The sequence below is a fragment of the Aulonocara stuartgranti genome, assembly GCF_965226115.1.
Source record: "Aulonocara stuartgranti genome assembly, chromosome: 23".
Classification (NCBI taxonomy): domain Eukaryota; kingdom Metazoa; phylum Chordata; class Actinopteri; order Cichliformes; family Cichlidae; genus Aulonocara; species Aulonocara stuartgranti.
The window spans coordinates 44,787,030-44,814,473 of record NC_138958.1 but is presented as its reverse complement, the minus strand read 5'-3'; the positions used below and the strand labels follow the sequence as shown (position 1 = coordinate 44,814,473).

The window sequence follows — 27,444 nt, the reverse complement described above, 5'->3', positions numbered from 1 at the left end:
TGTAGCAATCAGTGCTTACACACAACGTCCCTGCGTAAACCCTCAGACACACAACAAACAGATCAATAGTATCTGAAATTCAGAGTACGGATCTTTTTACACATTTCTCACAGAAAATCACCTAAATCGCTTTCGTGTGAGATGCATATCATGTTTGCCTCATAAAGACTTGCCCTGTATGTATTCATTTCTTTTGACTTTCACGTGGAATTGTCACCTAATATAACAGGTCCATCAGTAAATGGTGTCTATCTTCAGTTTCTGTCTCCTAGACTTTGTCCCTGTCAGGTTACAGCTGAATAGATAGTCATATCATGCAGAGACTGCATCGTACTATAATGCTCGTATGATCGCGTTTGTCATAAGTGGACTGGTCTTGTTGAAACGTTGCATAAACCTTGCCCAGTAAACTGTGAGTGCTAACATTTCTATGGCATATGCAAATACTTTAGACAAATCCCACAGTTGTCTATATTTGTATATTTGACAGTTTAATGAAGCATTTAGAAATCAAAGGTCAGATTAAAATGCTGGATCACAATAGAATGTGATATCACACAATACAATATTTTTAATATCACACACAGCATGAAAGTTTGCTAGTGTATATTATAAAATATTACAGTATGTTGGTATAACTTTATCCCCTCCTAGTTTTTAAGATACAAATTTTGGCCCACACTGATTTGTGATCATATTCCTCTGTCCACTAAATGAAGATGGAGGCTCTGCTCTTTATTTCTGTGTTTCTCTGGAGAATCCTGGTAACATGATGGCTTTCTGTCTCTAAACACACACGAGCTTAACTCCGAATGAACATGATCAGAGTTCATTGAACCAACTCTGATCAGTCTTTTCTAAGGGTTTCAAGCCTTTCTTGTTCGAGCCTCTCTTTGTTGTTGCTACAGTTATGTGTAATTATTAATAGTATTGCAGATGTTAGCCTCTGCCTGCAGTGTTGATGTGGGTAAAGGCTTTAACCATGGATTAGCGGCAGGTCCCAGCTTGTAAATTGTGGAGCATTAATGCCCACTCCAGCTCCTATAACCAAATATAAACAGTTGGGATGAGAGTTAGCTCAAGCCACTACAACAGCCAGCAAGAATGATCTGTTCATGCTAGCATTAACAGTGCCTATACACATAGCGACACACGGGGGAGGGGCCTAACTAATAACCAAGATGACTACAGGCTTGGAGGTGCTAAAAGTCAGATATACCAGGAGCAGTTTGGGCTTTAGAACAAATTTTGTGTAATTATAACAATATGTAAATTAGGACATGGTTACATATGATGCTGCTGATTTTTTAAATCTAATTTTTACGTTGCATTAATTTCTTTTTGTCAGACAGGGAATCAAACAAGTTCTGTTTTCTCGAATGAATCCCACTGTTATTTCTTTGTCCTACCAACAGGGATGTTTACATGGTATTCATGACTGCTGCACCTGATGACTTTCACAGCTTGAGGACTGCAAACATTTCCCAACAAGACATGAGTGGTGGGGTGATCGTTGGTATTCCTGATCAGGTGAGGATCTGTTCCCATCAAACCACCAAAACCAGTTGTTCAGGATGTTTACAGGATGAAGAATCCCCAGTTATTCTTTGTGGTTGGAATGTGCCTACATATGGCTGTGTGGGATTCTGGCTTACTTTAGGGTCAGAGCAGTTGGTATGTGGAGCAAATACTGACACAGTCAGAGTGGGCAAACCAGCAATAGGCTTGTTGTCATACCTGGAAGTCTGAAAGCTCCCGATGCTGGATGGTCTTTCTAGTTTTTAATGACAGGTCGTCTAACAAAGCTTCCATGAGGTGCTATAATGGAGACTGTCCTTTTCAAGGAGTTTCTCATGTCTTATCCTACTTTTTTCTTTTTTTAATTAACAGGAGTGAGAATTTGAAATCCTCTATATTGACATGATTACATTTCTTCTATTAAATGAGAAGTACATTTTGAACACAGTATAGTGAACACAATATCCAAGAAGCTAAATCTGGTGAAATGGTTTCTTTAGCTGTCAGCTTGAAAGGCTGATTGGGGTATTTTTGTCACCTTGCATGCGGGTGGCATGGACACCCGACTTTTGTGTGCATTTATCAAAAAGCTTGGATGATTTTGAAGATCAGTGGCATTCAACTCATGATCAGCGTTCAAGTTTTCTTAAAATCTTGTAACATGATAACTAGAAAGAAGACAGCTAGGATTTTCAAACTGATCCATAGATGGATCTACTATGAAGCTGAGGGACAGCACTGCTTAAAAGATCCTTTTTAAATGACTCCAGCTGTCTGATTTAATGAGACCACGTGTGCTCAAGTTTCCTGCTCTGACTCGGCCTCAGAATGTCTAGAGGCAGAAATCAAGCACACTCAAAGGAAATAAGCGTATCAGTGGGCATGTGCTCAGCACGCAGAGTGGGAGTGACTAAAGGTGCCACTGCAGAGCATCGCAGTTGTTTCGTGTGATTAAGTTGTGTGTTTATGAACCTGTGAGTGTTAGTCCTTTTGGCAGGATGACTCGCATGAAGCTGTTATAATTGTTTGTGCATGTTAAAGTTATGCCTCAGTTCTTTGATACCATGTTGGTAGGATTATTTGGCACTAAGTTAATAGCAGTGGCTGTAATCTCCCGCAGTCATTACATCCAGCGGTATTACAAATAAAGGACTTTTCTATTGTTTAGTTTAACTGTGGCTAGCTTGCCATGTCCGTGCCTTATGATTGGCAATTTGTATGACGTGCTATTTAGGCAATATATTATCTATAGTGACCCCTTGTGGATATTGTGAGATATTGCTGTGTTGAGTACATTATGTTTTCAATTGTTTTTCTAGTTATTTGTGACTCTACTAATGTAGACTCTCTAGTAGAGTCCTGTAAATGAACAGACTGGATCCCTGTAACGTACCACCTCAGTGACCAGTGGAAACATTCAAATGTTCAGGTAGTCATCCTAACTGACTTGGGGTTTCTGCCAGTGTGTTACAAGTGAAGCAGCTCGCCTGGTCTACACACTGGGACTCGTTTCTTTAAATCACCATTAATACAGTTTCAGCTGCTGACACATTCACTAGTGGGTAGTAATTAAAGCATGCTGCACCACTCATGAGTGCTATCATTCAGCACTCTCATTCATTTGTCTTAAAGCTGGTAATTAAACTCCCTGATGCCTCACTCTGTCTCACTCTTTTCTGTGTGTGAGAGAAAGAAGATGCAGCTGTGTTTCTAACAGCTTCTCTGGAGGAAGCCCTGCAACTCTAGAATCTCACCTGAGTCTGTGCCTGTGAGCTTGATGGAGTGCCTGAACTCCTTGATGACTCTCTCACCACAGATGCTGTGGTTGGCTGTAATCTTACATTCATATCTTCCTGTATCGCTGATGCTGATGTTCCTCACAATCACAGAAACGTCTCGCTCCTTCATGGATGAGCGTCTCAGCTCCACTCGGCATTTGAAGGACTCGTGCTGATAGTTCTCATCTGAGTGATGGCTTTGGAAGAACACAGAGCCGTCTGACTCGAGCTCGGGTCTGCTCCACTCTAATGCTGTGATATCTGCATCTGTGGGTCCCCGACACTGAAGAGTGACGTCTTGTTCAGACCTCACTTTGACATCTGTGTGGTCTAAAGTGAGACTTCACTCAAATGTGTGCTCAGATGAAATGATCAGAAGAGTTTCGTGATGAGAACTTAGAGTCAGATCAATATTGCTGCAGTTTATTACTCAAGACTATAAATTTCTATAATTACATAACTATGAGTGTAAGATTATTATATTATCTTATGCCACGTTGTACCCCTAATTAAAGATTGTGAAATTATTATGTAGTTTTAGTTTGCATTATTCTCCAGACTTAGAAGAAGGTGATAACTATTTGATTTATCAGACTGATTTGTATTACATCAGACTGCTGATTTATGGTGAATGAATGATATTGTTTTATGATGCATGATACTGCTGAGTTATAAGAAATACTGTTTTCAGAGAATCAATGCCTTATTTGTCTGATTAGAAAAGAACAGAACATACTGCACAGATATAGCACACATACGTGCTATTTAGGCAATATATGAGCTATAGTGACCCCTTGTGGATATTGTGAGATATTGCTGTGTTGAGTACATTATGTTTTCAATTGTTTTTCTAGTTATTTGTGACTCTACTAATGATAAAATTGCCTGTTTCTGTTTCCAGAAAACCATTGCTCATAGTCCCACATACTATACAATGATAAGTTCAAGTATGGCTGTACCTAATTTGGATTAAGCCTGGCAAGCACTTTGATGTAAACATTTCTTCTGTGGGACTTAAAGACAGTTAACCCAACTCCTGGACTGCTGCAGTCTTCCTGACAGAAAGCTTAGGCCAGGCTTGTATGCCCAGTATATATATTCTATAACGTGTGTAACTACTTCGTTTAGTTGTTTTTGTTTGGATTTAGTTTAGTTGTTTTTCTTTTCAGTGTATTTCAGTGTCAGTAATTTGTGTAGTGCTCACTCACATTTTCAACTGGAAAAGACCTGCAATAGAAACGTATTTAGGAGCAAACAAGTGAATGAAAAGTTTGACATCATTAAGGCCAAACAGCACCTAGTTTTCAACAAAAACACATAACATAAGAGCAGCAGTGACGATGCAGCTGACACAGATGAACCCATTTAAACTGGTCCCAGTGTTTTTAGCCTAACTTGAGTCTTGAACCATTGGGGCAAATGAAAAATTCCAGCAGTTCTTGAAAGCAGCAACTCTGTGCTTTTTTTGTGATGTTAGGGACATTATGGTAACTCGAGGCAGAACACCATCCAAATCTTGGTAAATAACACATGAAAGAACAAAAGAAACAAACATGGTAAAAAGAAGCCAAACGTGTGATAACATTGTTCCATCACGCTCACTCACTATTCTCTCAACCTTTGCCTTCACGGGGCTGCTGCAACAATGTACCTGGGATTACCGTAATGATGCAAATATTAATGAAAAGTGCAGAGTTGCTGCTCTCAGGAATCATTGGACTTCTTTTAATTGAGGAAATGGATCAGGAGTTACGGTAGTTACAGATGTTTAATACAACCCTAGAAAAGAGCTTTCTGTAGTGCTGTGCGATACGGAAAGATTTTTTATGTCTCCGATACAAGTAAATACAGTGCTGATATGATCTCTACTTTTTAATGTGGATGATGCATCATCAAAATGCCAAATTGTTTACATTTTCATGACCTTTACGTTGTTTTTTAGGGGGCTTCATCCTAATGATTATTAATGAGTTAAAACCGAGGACAGAAATAATAAAAGGATTTAGTTTGTAGCCCATAGTTTAAAAACAGTAATCACACATTATCCCTTTCTTTAACAGCAACACAAAAGGATCATTATATTCCATTAAATCTGAGCCATATTATATTCAGTATCTTTATTTTAATTTCAGTAAATGTTTTTATTTAAATGACATGTTTCAGTGAGATAAATGTGTTATTTCAAGGTCGTTGCATCATTTTTACTTTTCGAGTTGGCTAAAATAAGAATTAGCCAGTTGCACTTTAAAGTAATATAACCAACATATCGCCACAGTTATCTACCTGGATATTCTTCAGAGCATGCTTTCTTGCATGTGACAACAAGAGACCTCTCGGTTGTCTGGTGGAGCATTTAGCGCCTCGCTACATGTTTCCAAATCGGCATTTCTTCTCAGTGAAAGCTGTCCTAGAGAAGTAAAGCAAGTTTGTAAGTTTCTCTCTCAATGTTTGTAACGCATTCCCACGTTAAGCTTAACAACCGATATATGGAGCGACTGCCGCGCCTCCTCTCCCCCTCCCTCTCCTGCTGCTACTTCAATCATGAAACTAATCAATGATCAGCTGATCGCAAGTTCCGTCTCTCTTGTTTGTTTCCCACTTTGCGCCAGAAAGAGGAAACCAGCAGATAAACCACAGCAGCACGTTTAAGCTTGATAAGCTGTTGTTAGAATTTATTTAATATTACTTTAATGCCTAATGCTATAAGTAGCTGACAGCTGGTAACTGTGCAGGGGCGGGTCTAGCACGGTTTTGCCAGGGGGCCAGCTGGGGCATTAACAGGGAAAAGGGGGCACAAAGAAATACTTTTCTTTCTTATTCTCGTTTAAAATGTCTCGCTTTTAATAAATAATTATCTGAATCTTACAACCAAAGTTTTTATCTAACGTAAAATGTATAGAAATCTAATATTGTATATAGTAACTATTAAGTCTAATATATACCCTAGTAAGTTATAGTACTTTTTCCTTTGGGAAGATACCATCTGTGCAGTCTGCAGTTCTGTTGAAGAAAGATGTTGAATCTATTTAATTGTTGTTGAAAAATAATTGATTTCTGTGCATTTTTTTTAAATACATGCATTAAATTAAAGTCGATTATGTGGATTAAGCATCACGAGGCAGAGGGTGGGCGATGGTTCCCTTTAGTTTTTTTTTTGCTGGGAGTTTGCAACCCTATTAGTTAGGTTGTTTAATATTTCTGCTAAGTACTCTTTAAAATACCAGAATAGGGAGTGATAGGTTTTGTATTGTTGATTGTCATTTATGCTTAGAAATATTTACTTATATATGCATAGAAGTATATAATCATTTGTAGATTGAAAGAATGTCTCATTCTAGGAGGTCTGTAACAACTCTGTGTAGCATGAAGAGGGGGGTGAGTTCACTCCGCATAAGTGATGGTGCTTTTTACTTTAGTGCAAACAGCTCATATGAATTTCAAAGCAGTTCTACAGTCCAACACTGGTCTCTCAATCTCCCGTTGGAGAGCCGCGAGCTTCGCCATACTTGCGTTCTGTGATGTTGTCATTCTTGTGCTCAAGGAGCCGATTCTGAGAACTCACGGCAGTGTGCCTCCCCGAGATGTCATCCAATTTGTGCCCAGAGATGTTATTCCGAGCGAGCCCTTCCGAGATGTATCCAGTCTGCAGTCAGAGATCTTATTCTGAGTATCCACAGCAGCCGTAGCCTCTCCAAGATCTTATCCGTGCTGACTCAATGAGCCCATTTTGAGAAACTCACGCCTCTCCCATCGTTCCAATCCCAGCGGGCAGCCTTGTGGGGGTTTTAACAGCCGGTTCCGCTTTCTCAAGCCAGCTCCGATCAGCCAGAACCCTGTTACCATGGTTCCGAATAGGTAGATATCTTCAGCACGCAGACTCACCCGAGCCCAAACTTCTCGTTGAGAAATTGCATTTAGGGACCAGTTTTCAACAGGACAATGACACCAAACACACCTCCAGGCTGTGTACTAGAAGAAGTATACTAGATGGCGGCGCGCACAGACGCAGCGGCTCTATGCTCTCCACTTGGGTGCCTTTCTTTTTTGTTTCTCCACTTTTTCTTCTTCTTTTGTTTTCCTTATTGTGAAGCCAAATTTTCCTACAACCATCTGGAATTATGCAAGATCGGATATAACAGCCAGATCCCCATTACCAGTGATTATCAGAGGGTGCACAACATACCCCCGGAGATAGCGAGAACATCGGGTGCTCCGTGGATTGTTATCGGCTCTGCCAAGAAACGCAGGCGGCGGAAGGAACGCAAACAAAAGCGGGGATGCCTGTCGGGCCTGCTGGCCAGGCTAAAGAAGCAGCCTTTCAAACCACCGCTCCCGAGCATCTTTCTGACCAGCGCACGGTCGGTCGTCAACAAAATAGACGAACTGAACCTACTTCTCGCCGCACAGCCAATCGTCCGTGACTGCTGTGTCCTGGTCGTCACGGAGACATGGCTCACTCCGCGAGGCTCCTGCCTACGACAGCCGTAACGCTCCGACAATCCATCAAGCGGTGGTAGCTTAGCAAAGTCGTACTGAAACATCTGACAGATTTTCGAGCGCCGTGCACATAAAATCGTTTCGAGGTCAGTAAACACAACCAGAGTTCATACATAAGGCACACGGGGTTATAAGGGGCTCTGTCGACTTTCAGAAAAATCAAAGGATTGATTTTAAGTGCGCCGTATTTTCCAAACAACACGGTAATAACGACGACCCGCTAGCATGCTCTACCAAAAATAGTGCTTTGTTGTGTATCTGACGGACGAAAGCTAAACCAGTTCCACACCACTGAAGCTGCAGCATTTTTACAAACCAGTTCTGGTTCATCCGTTTCATTTAGCGATCCACTTTCGCTCTTCTCATTCTGCGTCATCATCCAATTCCACCTGTGATCTTGTGTCACCATTGCTCTCTGAGCTTTGTGTTGCTTCTTCTGTCACCTGACAAATAGGACATACATGACAATAAGAATAAAATGTGGAGCTGCTTCAGTGTGTCTGTCACTTTGTGCAGATCTTGACTGATCAGTAATGTTTGTAGGCTGAGTGCATTTTTAAAACAAGTTGTGCAAACTGCACTACAAGGTGGAATATTTGCAAAATCATAACTATGACCTATGAATACGTCAGTGCCATTAAGATGAAATTCTTGTGTCACCAACATTTTAACGTTAGACATATAATTCTAACAGCCTCTGTAAACTAATATCCTGGCTGCTCGAGGCTGCTGTTTTCTCTGACAGCTTCACTTAGATTAGAATTAGAAACGCTGCTCTGAGACTGAGAGAACTAACAGTGCTGCATGTTGTGCTGTTAGTTTCCAAAACACGTTATTCATGGTTACATACAGTTTTAGACTGATGTGGGCCAAAGCCTAGCATAGCCTGTAACGTTATTGTGACGGACACATTTTATGTGTCAGACCCAGGACCCTGAGCAGTTATGGACTAATATTATAATGTATGTATTTTGTATTGCTGTCCCTCGTTCTCCCTGCTTGTAGACGTGTGTGTGTGTGTGTGTGTGTGTGTGTGTGTGTGTGTGTGTGTGTGTGTGTGTGTGTGTGTGTGTGTGGCCCTGGCAGGTGATTGGCCACACCTGCAGCTGATCAGGCCTGTCGGAGGAGCTATTTGAGAGTGTGGTGGAGCTCTCTCCGACGCTGGATCATTGCGTGGCTTCACGTCAGTCTCTCGACCAGTTCCTAGTTTGAGTCTGCTGCATTATTGTGTGTCTGACGGCTTCCTCTCTCTTATGTCCCCAGGAGTTACGGGGAGACGAGAGGACAGCGAGCACGGGGTGCTCATCACGGAGAAGCGGAGACAGGAGCACTAGCACTGGGAAGAGGACACGTCACGGGAGTCGGGAGAGCACGGGATTTATTGTCATGTCTGTCCATCGCTGTAAATAAACGCACTGCTTGTACATAGAGCACCGCGCCTGTGTCCTCCTTCCCTACACCCCCACGGTCTGCCAGCCAGACCGTGACATTATGAGTGAACTTGGCTTTAAGTGACTTACAGGTTTCTCTGAAAAATACTTTCTTATATCCAGGTTCTTCCTCTTTGCTGCCATCCTCCTCTCCTCCTGGGAGCGCAGGCTTGCCGCTGCTAAAACTCAACGGAGCTCCCTGAAAGGTTCAGCCAATCACATTGGCCATATTTGTCACATGAGGTAGGACTCCAGTACAGGACGTAATTTAACTCTTTCGGCACCGCTGGGTGAATGAGACGTTGACAGATTTTTTTTTCTTCTTTCTATCAGGTTTGCTTTTCTTTACTCGAAGAGATCAAATTATTGGTGAGGACAATTCAATAATCGCTGGATATTGGTGGGGACATGTCCCCTCCGTCCATGCCAAATCGACGCCCTTGCCCGAATCGATTCAATCCATGATTCGATTCGATTCGATTTGGGGAAATTTTGCCTCAGACAGTCAGCAATATTATAATTTAGATCATACCCCCCCCCCCCCCCCCCACACACACACACACACACACACACAGCCTTATGGGTACAGTAGTCTCCTGCTACACCTCCTTTTAGCTAAAGACATACTTCACAATGACTCACTCAGCTCACAAGAACAGGAATGCAGAGCATTATCAAACGTTAAAATGATACACATCTCTCACTTGTTCACTTACATTTAAACGAAACACATAATTGTAAACATCTCTAACAGCCTAAGCCAGCTTTGAATAGGGCCTGAATGGATAACTTCAGAGAATTACACATCCAATCTTACACGAGGTCTCACCGCTCGACCAGATCTGGTAACAGTCCCTGTTGGTGTGAGGTGGCTCCTATTTCTCCTTAGAAAACCTGTCTGTCTCTACCACATAAGATCTGGGAGCACTGGCAGGTCCAACTACTGCTCCAGTGGTTCCTTCAGTAGTAATCCACACCTTCTGTCCTGACTCTATGTCTGCGGTTGTAGTGTTTTGCCTGCTCACGCCTCCCCTCCTCATCCTTCTCGCGAAAAGCCTGTAGGTCGGGCCACTTTGGCACCAGCTTCGCAGCAGCTTGTGGCAGAGAGGTACGCAGGTGTCTCCCCATGAGCAACTGTGCCGGTGAGAGCCCATGTTCCAGTGGGGTGGCCCTGCACGCTAGCAGTGCTCTGCTGTAGTCACAGTCCTTTCAAGTCTTTAATGGTACGATCAGCGCGTTCTGCCTCCCCGTTGGCTTGGGGGTACCTGGGGCTGCTCGTTTCATGTGTGAACTGGTACTCTTTAGCAAAGTGCTTGAACTGTTCTGATGAAACTTTCGGCCTGTTGTCCGATACCACAGTCTCGGCAACTGCATGTCTTGCAAAGGCCTCTTTTATAGCATTAATAGTGACCTCTGCTGTTGTGTCTCTCAGTTCACCAAGTACCAACGACCAGATTTGGTGTGTGGTAGTAACAGGCAAATGAACTTTTTTTTTTTAATGATTTGAATATATATGAATGCTTGTGCATAAATACACAAACAATACACATATGCTTTCATGCTTTCAATTGTGTAATTTACGTGATCTAGGTCAGCGGTCTCCAACCTTTTTTGCACCACCGACCGGTTTATGCCCGACAATATTTTCACGGACCGGCCTTTAAGGTGTCACGGATAAATACAACAAAATAAAACTAGTACCGGTACCGAAAAAGAAGATTTATTCATAACACACGTGAAAAGACCCAGGAAAACCGAGTTAATGATAAAAACGATAACAAAATAACGCTGAAAAGCAATAAAAACCCTGAAAACCAGACATTTCACACCTGAGCCTCAACTCTCGCGGCCCGGTACCAAACGACTCACGGACCGGTACCAGTCCGAGGCCCGGGGGTTGGGGACCGCTGTTCTAGGTAGCTCTGTTTTGGAAGTTCAGTTCAAGCTAGAAATGTGCTTTGGAGTTTGTACGTGTTTTGTCTCTAGGGGCCACCACATATATTTCTATTTACATTCAGGTGACAGCAATCCATGGATGGTTTCGACATGCAAGAGGATATTTTCCCCGGTGCCCAGCGGGAGAAGACACTGCTTGCGATGTCGATGAGGTCCTGTGGCCAGACCCCAACAGACGGCGGGATCCATGAGCCCACGTATGCACAATTGTCATGATTTTTTGTGTGTACAGTATAGTGTTTTTTCTATTACTGTATTATGTTTGTGTTTTGCTTTATCTGAATTCATGGTGCTGCAGTGGACAATATTGAGTAGGCCTATTTGCTTTTTTTGGTTGTTTGTGTCTCCTGAAAATGTGCCTTCAGAATAAACAATGACAATGAAAGACTGCAGTGTTTTATATGAAGTAGACTAGTGTGTCCCCCTGATCTGATCTGCATGTGATGCAAGTATGTGTCATTTTGTCAACAGAGTTACATCTTGACAGAGGAATGTTAGGTTTTGACAGCAGAGTTTCAGTTTGGCACAGATGTGAATGGTATATTTTGATGTGTCCTGTTTACTTGTGTTTAGAGTTTTGGCACAATGAGCGACGTTTTGCAAAATGTGTTCAAGCAACGGGCAAAAACTGTAACATGTTTTTCACCAAAGATTTCAGCAATTATAAAAATTCAACTCAAGCTATTCAGCTATTAGCATTCACACTGCATTTTCTACAGGAAGTACATTTTATATACCAGTTTCAGTTCAAAGTGCATTAAAAATAATAAATAATTATTAAAAATAATACCATCAATATGTTACTGCACTACACTTACTGGACTTGTGGAAGTATTTTGAGAACCATAAGAGATTCTTACAAATGTTTGAAAGAAAAAAAATCTTTAACATAGCTGGAGACTCGTGTAGAAATATGAATGAGTTTATAAAGTTTCTGTCATGGTGTGCTGTGACAGGCAGGTAGTAGGACCCAAACACAGGACTCTTACGTGGAATGAAACTTGAATCGGCAGCTTTTATTGCTGGAAACTCAGGTGGACTCAAGAAACTACAAACTAAGAAACAAGAACTAGGAAAACAAATCAGGAACTATGAACAAGAATCAAGTAAAGAACACGGAGGAGAAAAAACACCCAGCCCACTGAAAACTAAAGAAACCCCCAAAAACATGAAGAACAATCATTAAGGAACATATTTACATATTTAGAGTTACTGCAACACCAACACTGGGTCACAGCTTCAGTGTCAGTCGGTGACTTTTGGTCTGCAACAGCAGCAGAACAGACTTCTCAGTCTTTTGAAGAAGCCCTTTTTCTTCTTCTTGCTCTGACGGTCTTCGGACTTCATGCTGGCTTCAGGTTCTGGAAAAGGTTCCTCAAAGGGAACATCAGGAACCGGCCCAATTTCAGAACAAGATCCGTTGATCATATGATCTTCACCTTCAACACAGGATTTGGACTCGCCATAGGGTTCCTCACAGGGAGCGTCGGGCTCTGCAACACTTTCTGACAGAGCTCCTTCGATCGTAAGGTCTCGAGTACTCAGACTGGATGCCCTTTCAGAAAGAAGTTCCTCACAGGGAACGTCGGGCTCTGCAACACTTTCTGACAGAGCTCCTTCGATCGTAAGGTCTCGAGTACTCAGACTGGATGCCCTTTCAGAAAGAAGTTCCTCACAGGGAACGTCGGGCTCTGCAACACTTTCTGACAGAGCTTCTTCGGCTGGTGGAACATTTGCCACTGAAAGGCCGTCAGAGGAGCGCTCACCATTTGTGCTCTTCACATCAGGACTTGAAGGGGGCTCAAAGATTTCACATATCCGGATCCTTGCTACATCAGCAATGGTCTTCAGCAACAGGGGTGCAAAGTTTGCAACTTGGATAGACAGAATTTCTTCAGGAAATTTCTGTCTAATCTCCGTCAGGATGCTGTCGACCAGATCGTCTCGGATAGAGCGGGTGAAGACGGCCTGTGTTTCCATCGCCGTGAGGCTCTTGGAGACACGATCTAAAGTGGCCTTGGTGACACTGGTGGAGAGGATACTTAGACTCTGGGAGGCCATGTTTAGGAGGGGACGAGGAGGAAGCTCCCAGAAGCCCTGGAGAACGCGGGGAACTACCTCGACCACTACCTCCTGCGCGGTGAGCAGTTTGCTGTTAGGCTGTTCCTGCTGCTTCTTTTTCAGGATTTCAACGTAATCCTTCACCGCGCTGAGGAATTTAGGTGCTCTGTAGAAAAACATGATAAGAGTTATCTGTTAAACATATTCAAAGCATCATTTAAATATTGAAACACTGTAGCTGGACTGTTAACCCTGTAACCACCTTTGTATCATACATGAGTTTCTGAGACCTCGATCTCATCAACATGATCAATACTTGCTATAATTTCTAAATGTTGTGGACAAAACTCTTTTTTAGTCTAAAGTTAACATTGTCGTTAACACAAAGTTGCCAAAAACACCCAGTGTATCAAATGTGATACAAAAAATAAATACACAATAAAAGTAAATCATACACAACATGACATAGCAAAGAACTCATGTGTGGCTTTTGTTTAAAGGGTTGATAAACATCTCAGTTCCAAAGAATCTGAATTTTCTGGCTGTTTTTTGATGGGTTGGGTCTTACAGGGTTAATAACTGTATGTTACATGTGACTCACTGAAATTTAGGAGGTACGGCCTCTGGGAACTGAAGAAGCAACCTGGCTTCAAATTCAACGTCCCTCATTTTATTGCTGACGTTCACCGCCCACACCTGAAACAGAAAACACATTTACAGTGCGCTTATGTGTAAAGGTTATGTGCACGTAATGAAAAAAAAGTCTTGTGGGTTTTCTCGTCTTACCAGCCTTAGAAGAGGTTTGGCTTCCTCTTCGTCAAAATCCTCTAACTCAAACTCCCACAGCCTTCAAAAGAAAGCAAAGCAGAGGTTTTCTCTCAGCACTTACACGTCATCACAAACAGACTTTCAGGTGTGACAGTAACTCACTGCTCTCTGAGCGTCTCCCTGCTCTTCTCCACCAAAAGATCTCTCAGATCTTCAGCAGTGAGGTTCGGTGGAATTAGATCTTCCTGCTGAAGTCTGAGAAACTCCGTCATTATCGCAACCTAAAAGTAAAGGAGACATTTAATCACCACCACTCTCAGGTCCTCAGAAATGACCTGATATTTTCTGTCAGCTTTGGTTTGCATGAATCTGGGTCTAACCTGAGCCTTGTAGCCCGGAAGATACCAGCAGATCTTTACAGCTAATTCATAAATCCGTGTGTTGAACAACACCTGTCAAAGAAATAGCAATTTAGTCATTGTTACTTAAAATGATTTTCAGTTTGTCAACTTTTAAAACGACATCAAATTCTTCAAATTACTGAAAAGCAAAAGCGTCACATACCCTGATAGGCTTATAGATTCCTTGACTCTTTTCCATTTAAACGTGTTCAAATCAAAGTCAGGAAGAAAAACGTCAACTGCTCTCCAACGATGGCGTACGGGGGATCTGGACCTGAAAATGCTCTCAGCTCGGTGGTCTCGCACAGATGAGCTCTTTTGACAGTCTGATGTTTATTTATGAATGCAGAATTTCTTGAGCAGTCACCATGGAAACTTGATGCAGCTTCATGTTGTTAAATTAAAAGTAAACACTGTGTATTTTGCACTACACTCCACTAAACTTATCATATAAGTAAATAAAGTGTGGGTTAGGTCCCTCCTGTGGAAAGAGCCACACAAACCGATGGATCAGAAAAGGCAAAGTCAGCTACAGCATGCCTTTTCATATTATGTGCCTGCTTATCTCCATTTCTTTACAGTAGATGGGAACTTTTGCAGTAAAGCAATGGCTTACAAACAGTGGACTGTGGACTAATGCAGACATCTGAAGCCTGACAGCAGCTGGTATATACACAGCTTTGGACAAACTGGCCCTTTAAACAGCCCAGAGGAAGAAGAGACCTCTGCGTTATCAGTGCAGCCTAAAGCACAATAATAATAATACTATTAATATGATTTTTAGAGCAATAATGCCCCCAAATACTGAAGTCATTAATTACACATTCGTCATGCTTCACAGGAGGTCAGGAGTGACCGATGAACGTGATGCTACATTAGAGTCTGTCCTATGAGTTCAGCAGGAGGAGGTGAACCCACAGCTGGGACCAGTTCTCTAGTGGGTCCAGTATCATACTTGTGTTCATCCTGGTCTGAACCTGGTCAGAAGAACTGACTTCACTTTTGAAAATTCAATACTTATAAAAGGTAACCCCAAACAGTCTACAACGGCTGTTTTCTGTCCACCGAAGCAAATTTGATTGACGAGGTTTTTGTACCTTCACTTCTCCAAAAAGCAAATAAAGAGATTAAACAAAGATTTACTGAACGACCGTCAGAATTCCCAGAGCTAACGTAGATCGCTTTATGCTCTTGAGTCAGGAGGGATAAGAAAAGTGACTGCAAACATTGTGGAACGATTCATAGCGTTTGATTGCTTGTGTGAATGTATTAAACAGGAAACCAGGAGCTGCAGAAACCCAGTAATGCTGAAGACGCATGCGTGTGCGTTTATTACAGGTTTTTCTGAATGCTTAAACCCTAACTGTGATTCTTACAGCACAATTCCTAAAACTATTGATACTTATAGCAAAACCACTCACTGAGTGTGCAAAACTAAAAGCACAAACACTGCTTTGCACTCAGTTTGCCATTTTGTAACACACACTTTGCAAACCTGTAGCTACAATCCACTGCACAGCACTCTTTTTGCAGAACTGTAAACACAACTCACTGCTTTGCACTCAATTTCCAAATGATCAACGCACTCCTAGCAAAACTATACACATTTATGGCCATTATTTACACTATTTTGTCAACTGTCTGGCACACTGCCACATGTGAAAGCTTTTTTAGATAATTAGTTCACTTTGCAATCAGCCTAAGCACTATGATACAGGTAAGCTCTGTGTGTGGAGTACAATGGAGGGAGCAGGAAGAGTGAGAGGAGGCCGAGGAAGAGGACGTGGAGGTGAAGAAGTAGGATGAAGAGGACGACAAGGACAAGGAGGAGCAAGAGGAGGACGAGGAGGGGGGAGAGGACGGGTAAGAAGAGTAAGAAATAGAATTGCTGATGACATCAGAGCTACAATAGTGGACCATGTCATCAACCGTGGAGTGACCCTGAGGGAAGCTGGCCAACGGGTCCAGCCTAACTCGAGCTGCTACACTGTAGCAGGCATCATGAGGACATTTTGAAATGAGAATCGGTGAGTACAGTCACTTTGCACAAAGACTTGTAGCACTGGATGGATCTATAACAGAAGTATGAGCTCAATCTGACATGGCCCACCTTGTGCACAGAGAAAGCAAAAGCCAGATGTGTTTTTCATTCATACCATCAGTGTGTAGTTGGTGCATTGTGTGCTTAGTAGATGATGGCTTGTGTTAACTGTTGGACACAAAAATACCATTTTTACAAAGGTGTGGAGAGTTAATCAGTTAAGTTAAGGCTTATTCGCTTTTACAAGGAAACTACAATGTTTTGCTGATTGGGTGAAGAGTTTTCTTACTTGTGTGTAGAGTTTTGCAAAAATTGCCAATAGTTACAAAAAATGTGCTCAAGCCATCAGAAAAAACTGTAAGTGCTTCACATGTTAACTGTGTTGTGTTTCATACATGACTTCTGTTGTTTTGTTTCTTAGAGTTCTCATTTCTACACTGTGAAGCCTGCATCAGCATTAAAGGATTTCTTCAGCCTGCTCGAGCTGCGGGTCCTTGCTTGGCAATAATAATCTTATGGTCGCTGATAACGCCCGATCGCTGTGTGTGCAGTTTCTTTCTCACAGCTCATCACTGGAGTGAATACTCACTCACTACTTAAGTGCATGGACGGGTGTTTATGTGTATCATAGATTTCAGTTATAAACCTCGTTTATAATGAAGCAGCTTCTCTGGTTGAATCCTGTCATCCTCCTGAGATATCAGATTTCTCCAGAGAGCCACTGTCTTACAGCCTCCGACTACCTACGTGGTCTCCGTTGGGGGGGCAGAAGAGGCCCCAGCCCTCCATGCACCGGTCCTGAGGCTCAGAGAGAGAAACTCTTGTCTAAATTAGAGGCATTTTCACTATGTCCTTCGCTACAAGTGAAAAACCTGGGTGTTATTTTTGACTCTGAGCTTGGTTTTATCCCACATGTTAAACATGTAACCAAAATTGGATTTTATCATCTAAAAAATATAGCCAGAGTCCGCCCTATTCTCTCTCGGGCCAACACGGAGATGCTGATGCATGCTTTTATTACCAGTCGTATTGATTACTGTAATGCCCTGCTCTCTGGTCTTCCTAAGAAGAATATTTATTTTTTTAGAGGTTTGCATTAGAGTGCATTGGTGCTTGGGCATCTTTTATTTAGCACGGTTATACCATTGTGAATGTAGCTATATAAATAAATATGCTCAAGAGTCTATCATATGTTTGTCATGCAACTAAAAATTTGAAAATATATTTTTAAATCAGTAACTTTGCAAATTTAGAGGATTTGTTTTCAGACAACATATGTGTCACATTTTAAACAGGGTTTGAATAATCAGCGCTGACATCCAGACATTTATGCTCTGGGTATAACAGACATGCTTACCTTGTGAAAGGCCCTGGGATGTCTTGGAGCAGAGAAACGCGCTGTATTGTTGCTTTTCTCTATTGTATAAGCAACGCCCGTAGGTCAGAAACGCTCTGTGCGGGTAGCAAAGTCGGCTCCAACGCACATTCAGGCATCCGTGTGAAAGAACGGTGTCGCTGCAGCTCTCAGGATAGTCAGGCTTTTATTTATATTTGCATTCTGGTGTGTTAAAACTAGCAGCCTCTGTGTCCCGCTTGGATCATCATTCCGAAAATTCAGATATTTAAATAAAATGGTGAATTGGCTCGTGATGAGGAGCCACTTAGATCCGTAAAATGAGGTTTGATTAAATTAAACTCGTGTGAATTCTACCTCTCTGCTGCTGTGTTCCAAACAAACGATGTTATCTACATGTCCAAACTGTGTGCTAAGTACCTCACACCGCTGTGTCTGGGATCCGAAAAAGTAAAAAGTTCAAACGCTATACCTTGCGGTAGTTGTGAAGTGCTGAGGAAAAATACAGGGTTTCTGATTAGGGTGTTTTTATATAGGTGGACTTGGTTTCAGTTGGGCTCTGAGATGTAGAGATAAAAGAGCAGGATGTAAAGAAGAAAGGTGGAAAGCCTATGGAGGTTCAGTTGGTCTGTAGAAAGTGTAATTGACAGATAAAAGAGCAGTTTGTAATGAAAAAAGGTGGAAACTATAGAGGTACAGTTAGTCAGTAGGAGGTGTAATTGTCTGCCTGCAGAGATAAAGGTGTGGGGTGTAAGAAAAGGTGTAAAACCTTTGGAGGTTCAGTTGGACATGGTTTCAGTTGACCTCTGACATGATAAGATAAGATAAAGGAACTGTTTGTAATGAAAAAGGTGGAAAAACTATGGAACTACAGTTGGGATGTGTGAGTGCTGGGATGCTCTTGATAAAGGGAGCCTCTTTTATTGTTTTATGACTTCTTTTGCTGACTGTTGGGGGCCTAACTGTAACCCACTCTGTCTAACTGTTGCAGAGTGTGACTAGTTAAGAATCTGTAGTTTTTAGAAGTAACACCAGAAAAGTTTATTTCTAAAGGAATACCTGTTGTTGTTTGTGGTGCTCTATTTAAAACTATTAGCCTCTGTGTCTTTTCGGAGCGCTAAAGAAAAAGTCAAATGCTCCTAAAGTAGATAAATCATCTATGTGTAATCAACAAGTCTTACTGTTGCAGTGTGTTTGTGACTAGTAGATAATTATAGGGCTAGTTGCATTAAAGGAACATTGGGGGTTGATACAGTGCTAGTGTGGCTAGGTGTGAATATGTGCTTTTAGAAGTATCACAGTTTGATTTCTAAAGGGATACATGTTGTTTGTGCTATTCTGTTTAAAAACTATTAGCCTGTGAAACTATTAGAAAAGTGAAATCAGAAAAAGTGTAGGTATTACTACTAATGCACTCAAAAAAATGAAACGTTGACTTTAATTAAAATTATTTTGTCAACAGGTTCCACGAAATTGAATTATGTTAGTTTAAAGCAAAAATCTTTAGTTCATCTAATTTAAAAAAAACTACTTAAGATTAACAAGACATATTTAAGACTAACTAAATCAAGTTATGTTGTATGAACATAGATGATATATTTTCCAGGTTAGATAGTTTAGATTAGTTACTTCAACACATTTCTTATTTGTGGCAGTAAAATGTTAAATTTAAGTTAGATTAATTCAAATATTATATTTTCAGCCACCTTGTGCTTTATTAATTAGTTTTACATAAATCTATTTTGTCAACAGGTTCCACACAAATGAATTAAGTACATCCAACTTATTTTTTAAAATTTATTTTATTGCCAACACATTCAGTGAGCATTTGTGTAAACCCAGTCCAAAATAAAACACAACAGCTCATTAGGGTTAGTAATTAACAGTATGTAGACAGATGCAACATCAAGACTTTAAATTAAATGTCTGTATCTACCAGAAATAGAAGAAAAAAAAACGCATTGAAGATCACATAACACATTGATAAGATGACACTTGAGTTATGCACATGTGATGCTAGTAAGGTCTGTGAGTGTTTTTTTCTTTTAGTGTCTAAAATGGATAGCAAAGTTGCTATTTGCAATGATTGCTTAGGGTCAGTCCAGTAACACAATGCCAATGAAGTGCTTTCCTTTAACAATGCAAAGTGAAGTGTCCACCTCAACAGCCACAATTTAAAAAAAAAAAAATGTAACAACAACAACAACAACAATAATAATAATAATAATAATAATAATAAATAGTCCACTGATATTAGCAATCAAAGAAAATTACATCACCATCCCAAATAAAACTTTAACAAAACATGCCAACATTATGGTCTAACAATAAAACAGCTTGTCAGCGTTCAGTTTTTTTGCAACAGCACAGCAGTAACCATTTAACACTCGCCACTGTCAACATTTATTTTACCAGTGTTTGGGCAAAAAACTTCAGATGGAAACATTTTAACATGGAAACAATTGTTCGTCTTTAAAAGTCCACAAAATATACATTCATCCTGCATTCCCAACTTGGATGATCTGATATCCTCGTGTTGGTGTTGTTCCCAGACCATCATGAAAATGTTGTTCCAGGTTCAACATTGCAAGTGACCAATCACATTGTTGTGACGTTATTCTATTCCAAGCCATTCGTGCATTTATGAAATTCCAATGTTGCAAGGACAATATCAATTCTGCTTACTGTTTATTAAAGGGTTACGGTTAGGGTTAGGGTCAGTTGATCGGCGGACAGAGGCGGTTTCACGCAGCTTAAGTACAGTTTTTTGTTTTACGCCGGTTTTTCCCGAAGTCGCAAAAGTATGACGTCACAACATTCTGATTGGTCACTTGCAATGTTGATCCTGGAACAACATTTAGTATGATGATCTGGGAACAACACCAACACGAGGATATCAGATCAACCTCCTAACTTACCCTTATTTTTAGTATGTATTGCAATTACCTTTACAATGCACACAATGTAACACAAACTGAATATGAACATATTTCCACCTCATAACAATATGCCTTGAACGCTAATATACACACCACCCTTCAACATTTCTGGTGCAGTATCATCTCTCAATTAAATCCTTTAAATCTCAATACTTTTGATTGTCTCTTAGCTTTCAGTCTTGAGGTTAACTGAGATTCAGTGCATATATCCCACCCATTAAGAGTGCACATGCAGAGGCCAGGTCTTCCAGGTCATGCAGGACACACTAGATGGTTATACCCACATCGGCTGGAGGAGTGCTGGCATCAGCTCTTTCGATGGTAAAGATAGCAAGGGTAATTTGTTCCAGCTCCCTCTGAACAGCTGTAGCTTAGACACAAAAACATAGAAAAATGGCATCCAGTTTTAAAAAAAGAAAGAAAAAGGGCCAAAGCTACCCTTTAATGACGTAAACACAATATTAGGAACATGCACCCCAGTGCGCCACTATTTTAGACTACAGATTCAACGATAAATATAAATAGTTTGGGTATACAAGAAGATTTCCCAAAACATTTAAACAGGTTCCATGCAAATTACAACAACAACAACATTACAACATGCAACAACATTAGTTATTCAAAATTTGGTTTAATACAGATAAAAAACTAAACTAAAATTACCAACCAATTATTCTTTGAAGAGGATGCTTGGGTCTTCATTCAGGTAAAAAGGTAGTGCCCTGAGGACACACTCCCTCCCCTTTTCAATGGTTTCCTTCTGTAGAGAGTGGCAGAGATACAGGAAGAGAAAACAGATATACTTTAGGATGACAGAAACTCACATTATACGCAAAATGAATGACATATCCACTGCACAGATAGACATGTACACAAGACCAACTAATCATCACATGGACATGAATAGTTAACCTGTTGGGCAGGGTTTCCACCACATTATATATGTCCATAATGGAGGTAAAGACAAACTAATACATCATCTTTTTTGCATTCAAAACATAACATAAAAACATTCACTTCTGGTTTAACCTAAATCAAGGGATCAGATTTTACATATGTTTAGGTAATTTAAATTTTCCAACGTTTTGAGTACCAAACTTTGTCTTGCTTAATATAAATGTAAGTGCACTGTGCAGCTACCATACACTAGCTGTTTAAATTTGAAAATGATCTTATTAGCCATAATATTTTGCTACCAACAGAATAACGCACCTGTGTGGCAGGGGCCAAAGTTTGTCTAATTTTCTTCCCTGCAACGCCTCCTTTTTTCTTGAAGACTTTTATGAGCTGGTCAGTGTATTGGTCAAGTTGTGTAAAAAGCCTTGGAACATGTGCAGCAGTAGTAATCCTCACATATTCTGCTTCCACCTGAAAATATGTCAACAAACACAACATACTGTACTGTAAATATACATACTATATGTACACATATACAAACTAAAACTAATGTAGTAAGACCTCATTAAAGCTATAATTTTAACACAAACATTTACACAAAATGCTAATGGAGCCATTACAGCTTTTATTGTTATTTATCAAGTTCCAAAAAATATTGATCACAGCTGATCTGAAAAGAATTTCATGCCTCAGGCCCTTGAACTGCAACCTTTACCATGGTTCAGATGTGGAGAAGAAATAACAGGGGCATGGGATGGGTCACAAAAGAAAACTTAACTTATAAAACAGTTTTGTTTTTAAAAGTATAACAGTTCACATACCACATACAAGCTCAGCAATACCACATACACCACATCAGTATAGGAGGGAGCAGGTAAAGGCAGGATCTGAGATTTATAAAGGAAAAAAAAAATTAATTCCTTAATTTCAAGAAGCAAATTATTGTTTGAATTACAACTAAATAAAATACTACTCAGAAGAAAAGCAAGAGATTGACACTGCCATGTGCTAACTTTCTATAGAAGCAATTATCACCAGGTCTGTCGACCTCCATTGTCTGTCCACTCATGTCTTGAATAATTTTATTAAAAAAATTAAGTGTGTACTTTCACAAACTGTAATTTATAACTACATTGATATGTATAACTCCGCTAGGAAACATGCTGTATTTACAGACCATTTTTACATAATACAGATTACTGATAGAGCAGAACAATGGTGTCACAGTGGCTTTCGCCCTTGACTTTTTGGATTTTAAATGTCACTTTATGCTATCCTTGCTATCCTATTCGATATTTCCGACTCTCGGATTACAGAAAAGGAATCCCAAGAAAGCAAATGGAAAAATAACCCCTTGAAAGAATAACCCCATGAACCCCTGTAGCTAATCCCTTAATAAAACAAAAAACAATAAAAATGTTTCTTACACAGTCCACAAAATAAGCATGTCCAGGACCCAGTAAAACTAATGTAAAACAAGCACACGCAAACGATATAACATGTCTTGTAAGACAAACGCAAAATATAACCATGCTGGACATATAGATACTACACAACATAGTCAAAGAAAAAAGTGGTCTTACCTCTCAAAGAAACAGCAGCTTGGCGCCAAAACAGCCTTTTTCAGTTAAATTTGAAGTCTTGTGCATGAGCAGGCACAAGCCGTGAAACCTTCTTGTTCTGCGCGGTTTCATTACAACTGTTTTTGCATTACTGCCACCTTGTGGATATACAAGGTATATCGATCCTAATTGACTTAACTTAAATGTTATGCGATCAAGTAACACAGTATTATGTACGTTGAATAATAGACACAATTACGTAGACTTGATTAGAAAAACATATGTTAACTTAACAAAAACATATATTTTAAGTAAAATGAAAATAAATAATTAATATACACTGAACAATCCACCTCATTCATTTTTTTGAGTGTGGGAACTGAAGCAGTTGTAGGAATTGAAATTGATACTCAGCCCTAATCACATTGTCTCCTGTTATTTTTCTTGCAAACCAGGCGAAACAGGATTTAATGATAACATGCAGCAAAACTGAATCCTAAATCATCAAAGCAGCCGTAACAATGACACAAACAACATGTTTAATCAGTAAAAAATATTGCGAAATAAAGAAATCACAGGACAAAATGATTAATTAGGCAAGTTTTTCTTTCTTTAAAATGTTTTCTTTAAAATATTTTGTATTAATCACGTTACAATCGAACAAAAAAGGGAAAAACTAACATTTTAAAGGTGTTATTCAGTTTTTCCTCATGCAAATCTTTAGATCTTTTTTAGAAAAGCAAAGTCTTGATGAACCTGCATGAGTGCTCACTGTGTATGTTAACAATGATCAGATGAGTTTCTTTTTTGTTCATTTAAACCTGTTTTATATTTAGTTTTTTTCTAATTTGACTCGATTCACAGAAGATGAAGCATTTGAACTGAAGTTAAAACTAGAATTTCTTAGAGAGACTCCGCCTGAAAGAGTGAAACCCGCATGTGAGATTTTGTGGCCTCTGTGTGACTGTTGGTGGGTCAAAAAGGTTTCAGCTGCACAGCCAGACGTTATTGAGCGAGCCACCGGTTGAGAGGCACACTTCTCGCAGCTCCTTCCTTTCGTCAGACTTTAAAAGAAACATTTATAGGGTTTAGAGATATTAATATTGATACCACCTCTGGAGAGGTTACGGTGTTGTGCCAAAAAGTGATTTCCAATGTTTCTGTGTATTTTTTATGTGTAATATCTTTACGTACGTTGGTAAATAGACTTCGGTGAACAGGGTTTACAAAGGGGTTTTATATAGAATTTAAAAAAAAATCTGTGTTTCAAGTGTCTTTACAACTCTGTGTTATTGTACTTACATTATAACCAATCCGCTCCTTTATCCCCACTTAAAATATTTTTACTGAACTATTGTAATATTTCCTCTTGGCCAACTTACTCTTACAAAAGACATGTTTAATGTTAATGAGATTTTTTTTAACTACATAAATAAAGGTTATATAAAAGTCGCTGCCAAAAACTGATCGCGGCTTCTACCTTGTTACACGAATGTTGTTTGTGGCTCAAGATGACTTTATGTCATCCACGAGGGAAGCATTTGACATATGTTTCACATATTATAGCCCAACAAGTTACTTATAGCAGTTTAAATACGAGCAATCACTTTTTGGCAAATACCAGAAATCACTTTTTGGCAGACAATCACTTTTTGGCACAACACCGGTGTCTAGCAGGTTTTATATTTTAGAAAGTTTAAACATCAGCTTAATAGAAGTAGTGTGGTCGTGAGTTTTGCATAAACAAATTTGTGCAAACCTCAATGAAGTGAAGCAACATTATAAAGAAGAGTGAGCCTAAATGACTCCCCAATGATGTGAGAGACTGATAGTCATACAGAAAACAATGACTTTGAGCTGTTGCTGCTAAACGTGCTTCTACAAGCAACTGAATCTTGGAGTGTACTTTGGTTTGTCTGCTCATAAATTGGTGGTTCATGATGATAAATGAACTTCTGAACTGGTTTAACATCAGTGCAGTGGCTGGTCCATTCCTTGATGTAAGAAAGGATTCTGTTGTGGATTTATGATCATCTCACGTGTGTCCATCTTTCAAACTCTTAGATTGTGTAGACATTAATGCAGCTGTCAGACTGTAGGCCAGTTTCTTTGCACTGTAAGCATTGATTGGATGCTACTGTAGCAATCAGGCAATATATGATCTATAGTGACCCCTTGTGGATATTGTGAGATATTGCTGTGTTGAGTACATTATGTTTTCAATTGTTTTTCTAGTTATTTGTGACTCTACTAATGATAAAATTGCCTGTTTCTGTTTCCAGAAAACCATTGCTCATAGTCCCACATACTATACAATGATAAGTTCAAGTATGGCTGTACCTAATTTGGATTAAGCCTGGCAAGCACTTTGATGTAAACATTTCTTCTGTGGGACTTAAAGACAGTTAACCCAACTCCTGGACTGCTGCAGTCTTCCTGACAGAAAGCTTAGGCCAGGCTTGTATGCCCAGTATATATATTCTATAACGTGTGTAACTACTTCGTTTAGTTGTTTTTGTTTGGATTTAGTTTAGTTGTTTTTCTTTTCAGTGTATTTCAGTGTCAGTAATTTGTGTAGTGCTCACTCACATTTTCAACTGGAAAAGACCTGCAATAGAAACGTATTTAGGAGCAAACAAGTGAATGAAAAGTTTGACATCATTAAGGCCAAACAGCACCTAGTTTTCAACAAAAACACATAACATAAGAGCAGCAGTGACGATGCAGCTGACACACATGAACCCATTTAAACTGGTCCCAGTGATTTTAGCCTAACTTGAGTCTTGAACCATTGGGGCAAATGAAAAATTCCAGCAGTTCTTGAAAGCAGCAACTCTGTGCTTTTTTTGTGATGTTAGGGACATTATGGTAACTCGAGGCAGAACACCATCCAAATCTTGGTAAATAACACATGAAAGAACAAAAGAAACAAACATGGTAAAAAGAAGCCAAACGTGTGATAACATTGTTCCATCACGCTCACTCACTATTCTCTCAACCTTTGCCTTCACGGGGCTGCTGCAACAATGTACCTGGGATTACCGTAATGATGCAAATATTAATGAAAAGTGCAGAGTTGCTGCTCTCAGGAATCATTGGACTTCTTTTAATTGAGGAAATGGATCAGGAGTTACGGTAGTTACAGATGTTTAATACAACCCTAGAAAAGAGCTTTCTGTAGTGCTGTGCGATACGGAAAGATTTTTTATGTATCCGATACAAGTAAATACAGGGCTGATATGATCTATACTTTTTAATGTGGATGATGCATCATCAAAATGCCAAATTGTTTACATTTTCATGACCTTTACGTTGTTTTTTAGGGGGCTTCATCCTAATGATTATTAATGAGTTAAAACCGAGGACAGAAATAATAAAAGGATTTAGTTTGTAGCCCATAGTTTAAAAACAGTAATCACACATTATCCCTTTCTTTAACAGCAACACAAAAGGATCATTATATTCCATTAAATCTGAGCCATATTATATTCAGTATATTTATTTTAATTTCAGTAAATGTTTTTATTTAAATGACATGTTTCAGTGAGATAAATGTTATTTCAAGGTCGTTGCAACATTTTTACTTTTCGAGTTGGCTAAAATAAGAATTAGCCAGTTGCACTTTAAAGTAATATAACCAACATATCGCCACAGTTATCTACCTGGATATTCTTCAGAGCATGCTTTCTTGCATGTGACAACAAGAGACCTCTCGGTTGTCTGGTGGAGCATTTAGCGCCTCGCTACATGTTTCCAAATCGGCCTTTCTTCTCAGTGAAAGCTGTCCTAGAGAAGTAAAGCAAGTTTGTAAGTTTCTCTCTCAATGTTTGTAACGCATTCCCACGTTAAGCTCAACAACCGATATATGGAGCGACTGCCGCGCCTCCTCTCCCCCTCCCTCTCCTGCTGCTACTTCAATCATGAAACTAATCAATGATCAGCTGATCGCAAGTTCCGTCTCTCTTGTTTGTTTCCCACTTTGCACCAGAAAGAGGAAACCAGCACATAAACCACAGCAGCACGTTTAAGCTTGATAAGCTGTTGTTAGAATTTATTTAATATTACTTTAATGCCTAATGCTATAAGTAGCTGACAGCTGGTAACTGTGCAGGGGCGGGTCTAGCACGGTTTTGCCAGGGGGCCAGCTGGGGCATTAACAGGGAAAAGGGGGGCACAAAGAAATACTTTTCTTTCTTATTCTCGTTTAAAATGTCTCGCTTTTAATAAATAATTATCTGAATC

At 39.9% G+C, this 27,444-nt stretch overlaps 2 protein-coding genes and 2 long non-coding RNA genes across 4 annotated transcripts in view; all 4 read right to left on the bottom strand.

Annotated features, from left to right (window-relative positions):
- LOC309701482 (uncharacterized protein) overlaps nucleotides 1-27,444 on the bottom strand; it is a 2,150,955-nt gene that overhangs the window by 1,927,633 nt on the left and 195,878 nt on the right. The window lies entirely within an intron of this gene.
- LOC309700207 (uncharacterized protein) lies at nucleotides 12,425-14,608 on the bottom strand (the record flags this gene model as incomplete). The annotated part of the gene is made up of 6 exons (XM_082523655.1): nucleotides 12,425-13,406; nucleotides 13,842-13,936; nucleotides 14,027-14,087; nucleotides 14,171-14,289; nucleotides 14,389-14,460; nucleotides 14,573-14,608. The coding sequence occupies 6 exons, from the start codon at nucleotides 14,606-14,608 to the stop codon at nucleotides 12,425-12,427; spliced, it is 1,365 nt and encodes a 454-aa protein (XP_082379781.1).
- Nucleotides 19,588-21,958, bottom strand: LOC309701554. The gene is made up of 2 exons (XR_014275092.1): nucleotides 21,411-21,958; nucleotides 19,588-21,113 (listed from the first exon to the last, which is right to left on the bottom strand). It is a non-coding gene; the product is annotated as an uncharacterized lncRNA (long non-coding RNA).
- LOC309701545 lies at nucleotides 21,962-23,414 on the bottom strand. The gene is made up of 3 exons (XR_014275057.1): nucleotides 23,224-23,414; nucleotides 22,462-22,527; nucleotides 21,962-22,111 (listed from the first exon to the last, which is right to left on the bottom strand). It is a non-coding gene; the product is annotated as an uncharacterized lncRNA (long non-coding RNA).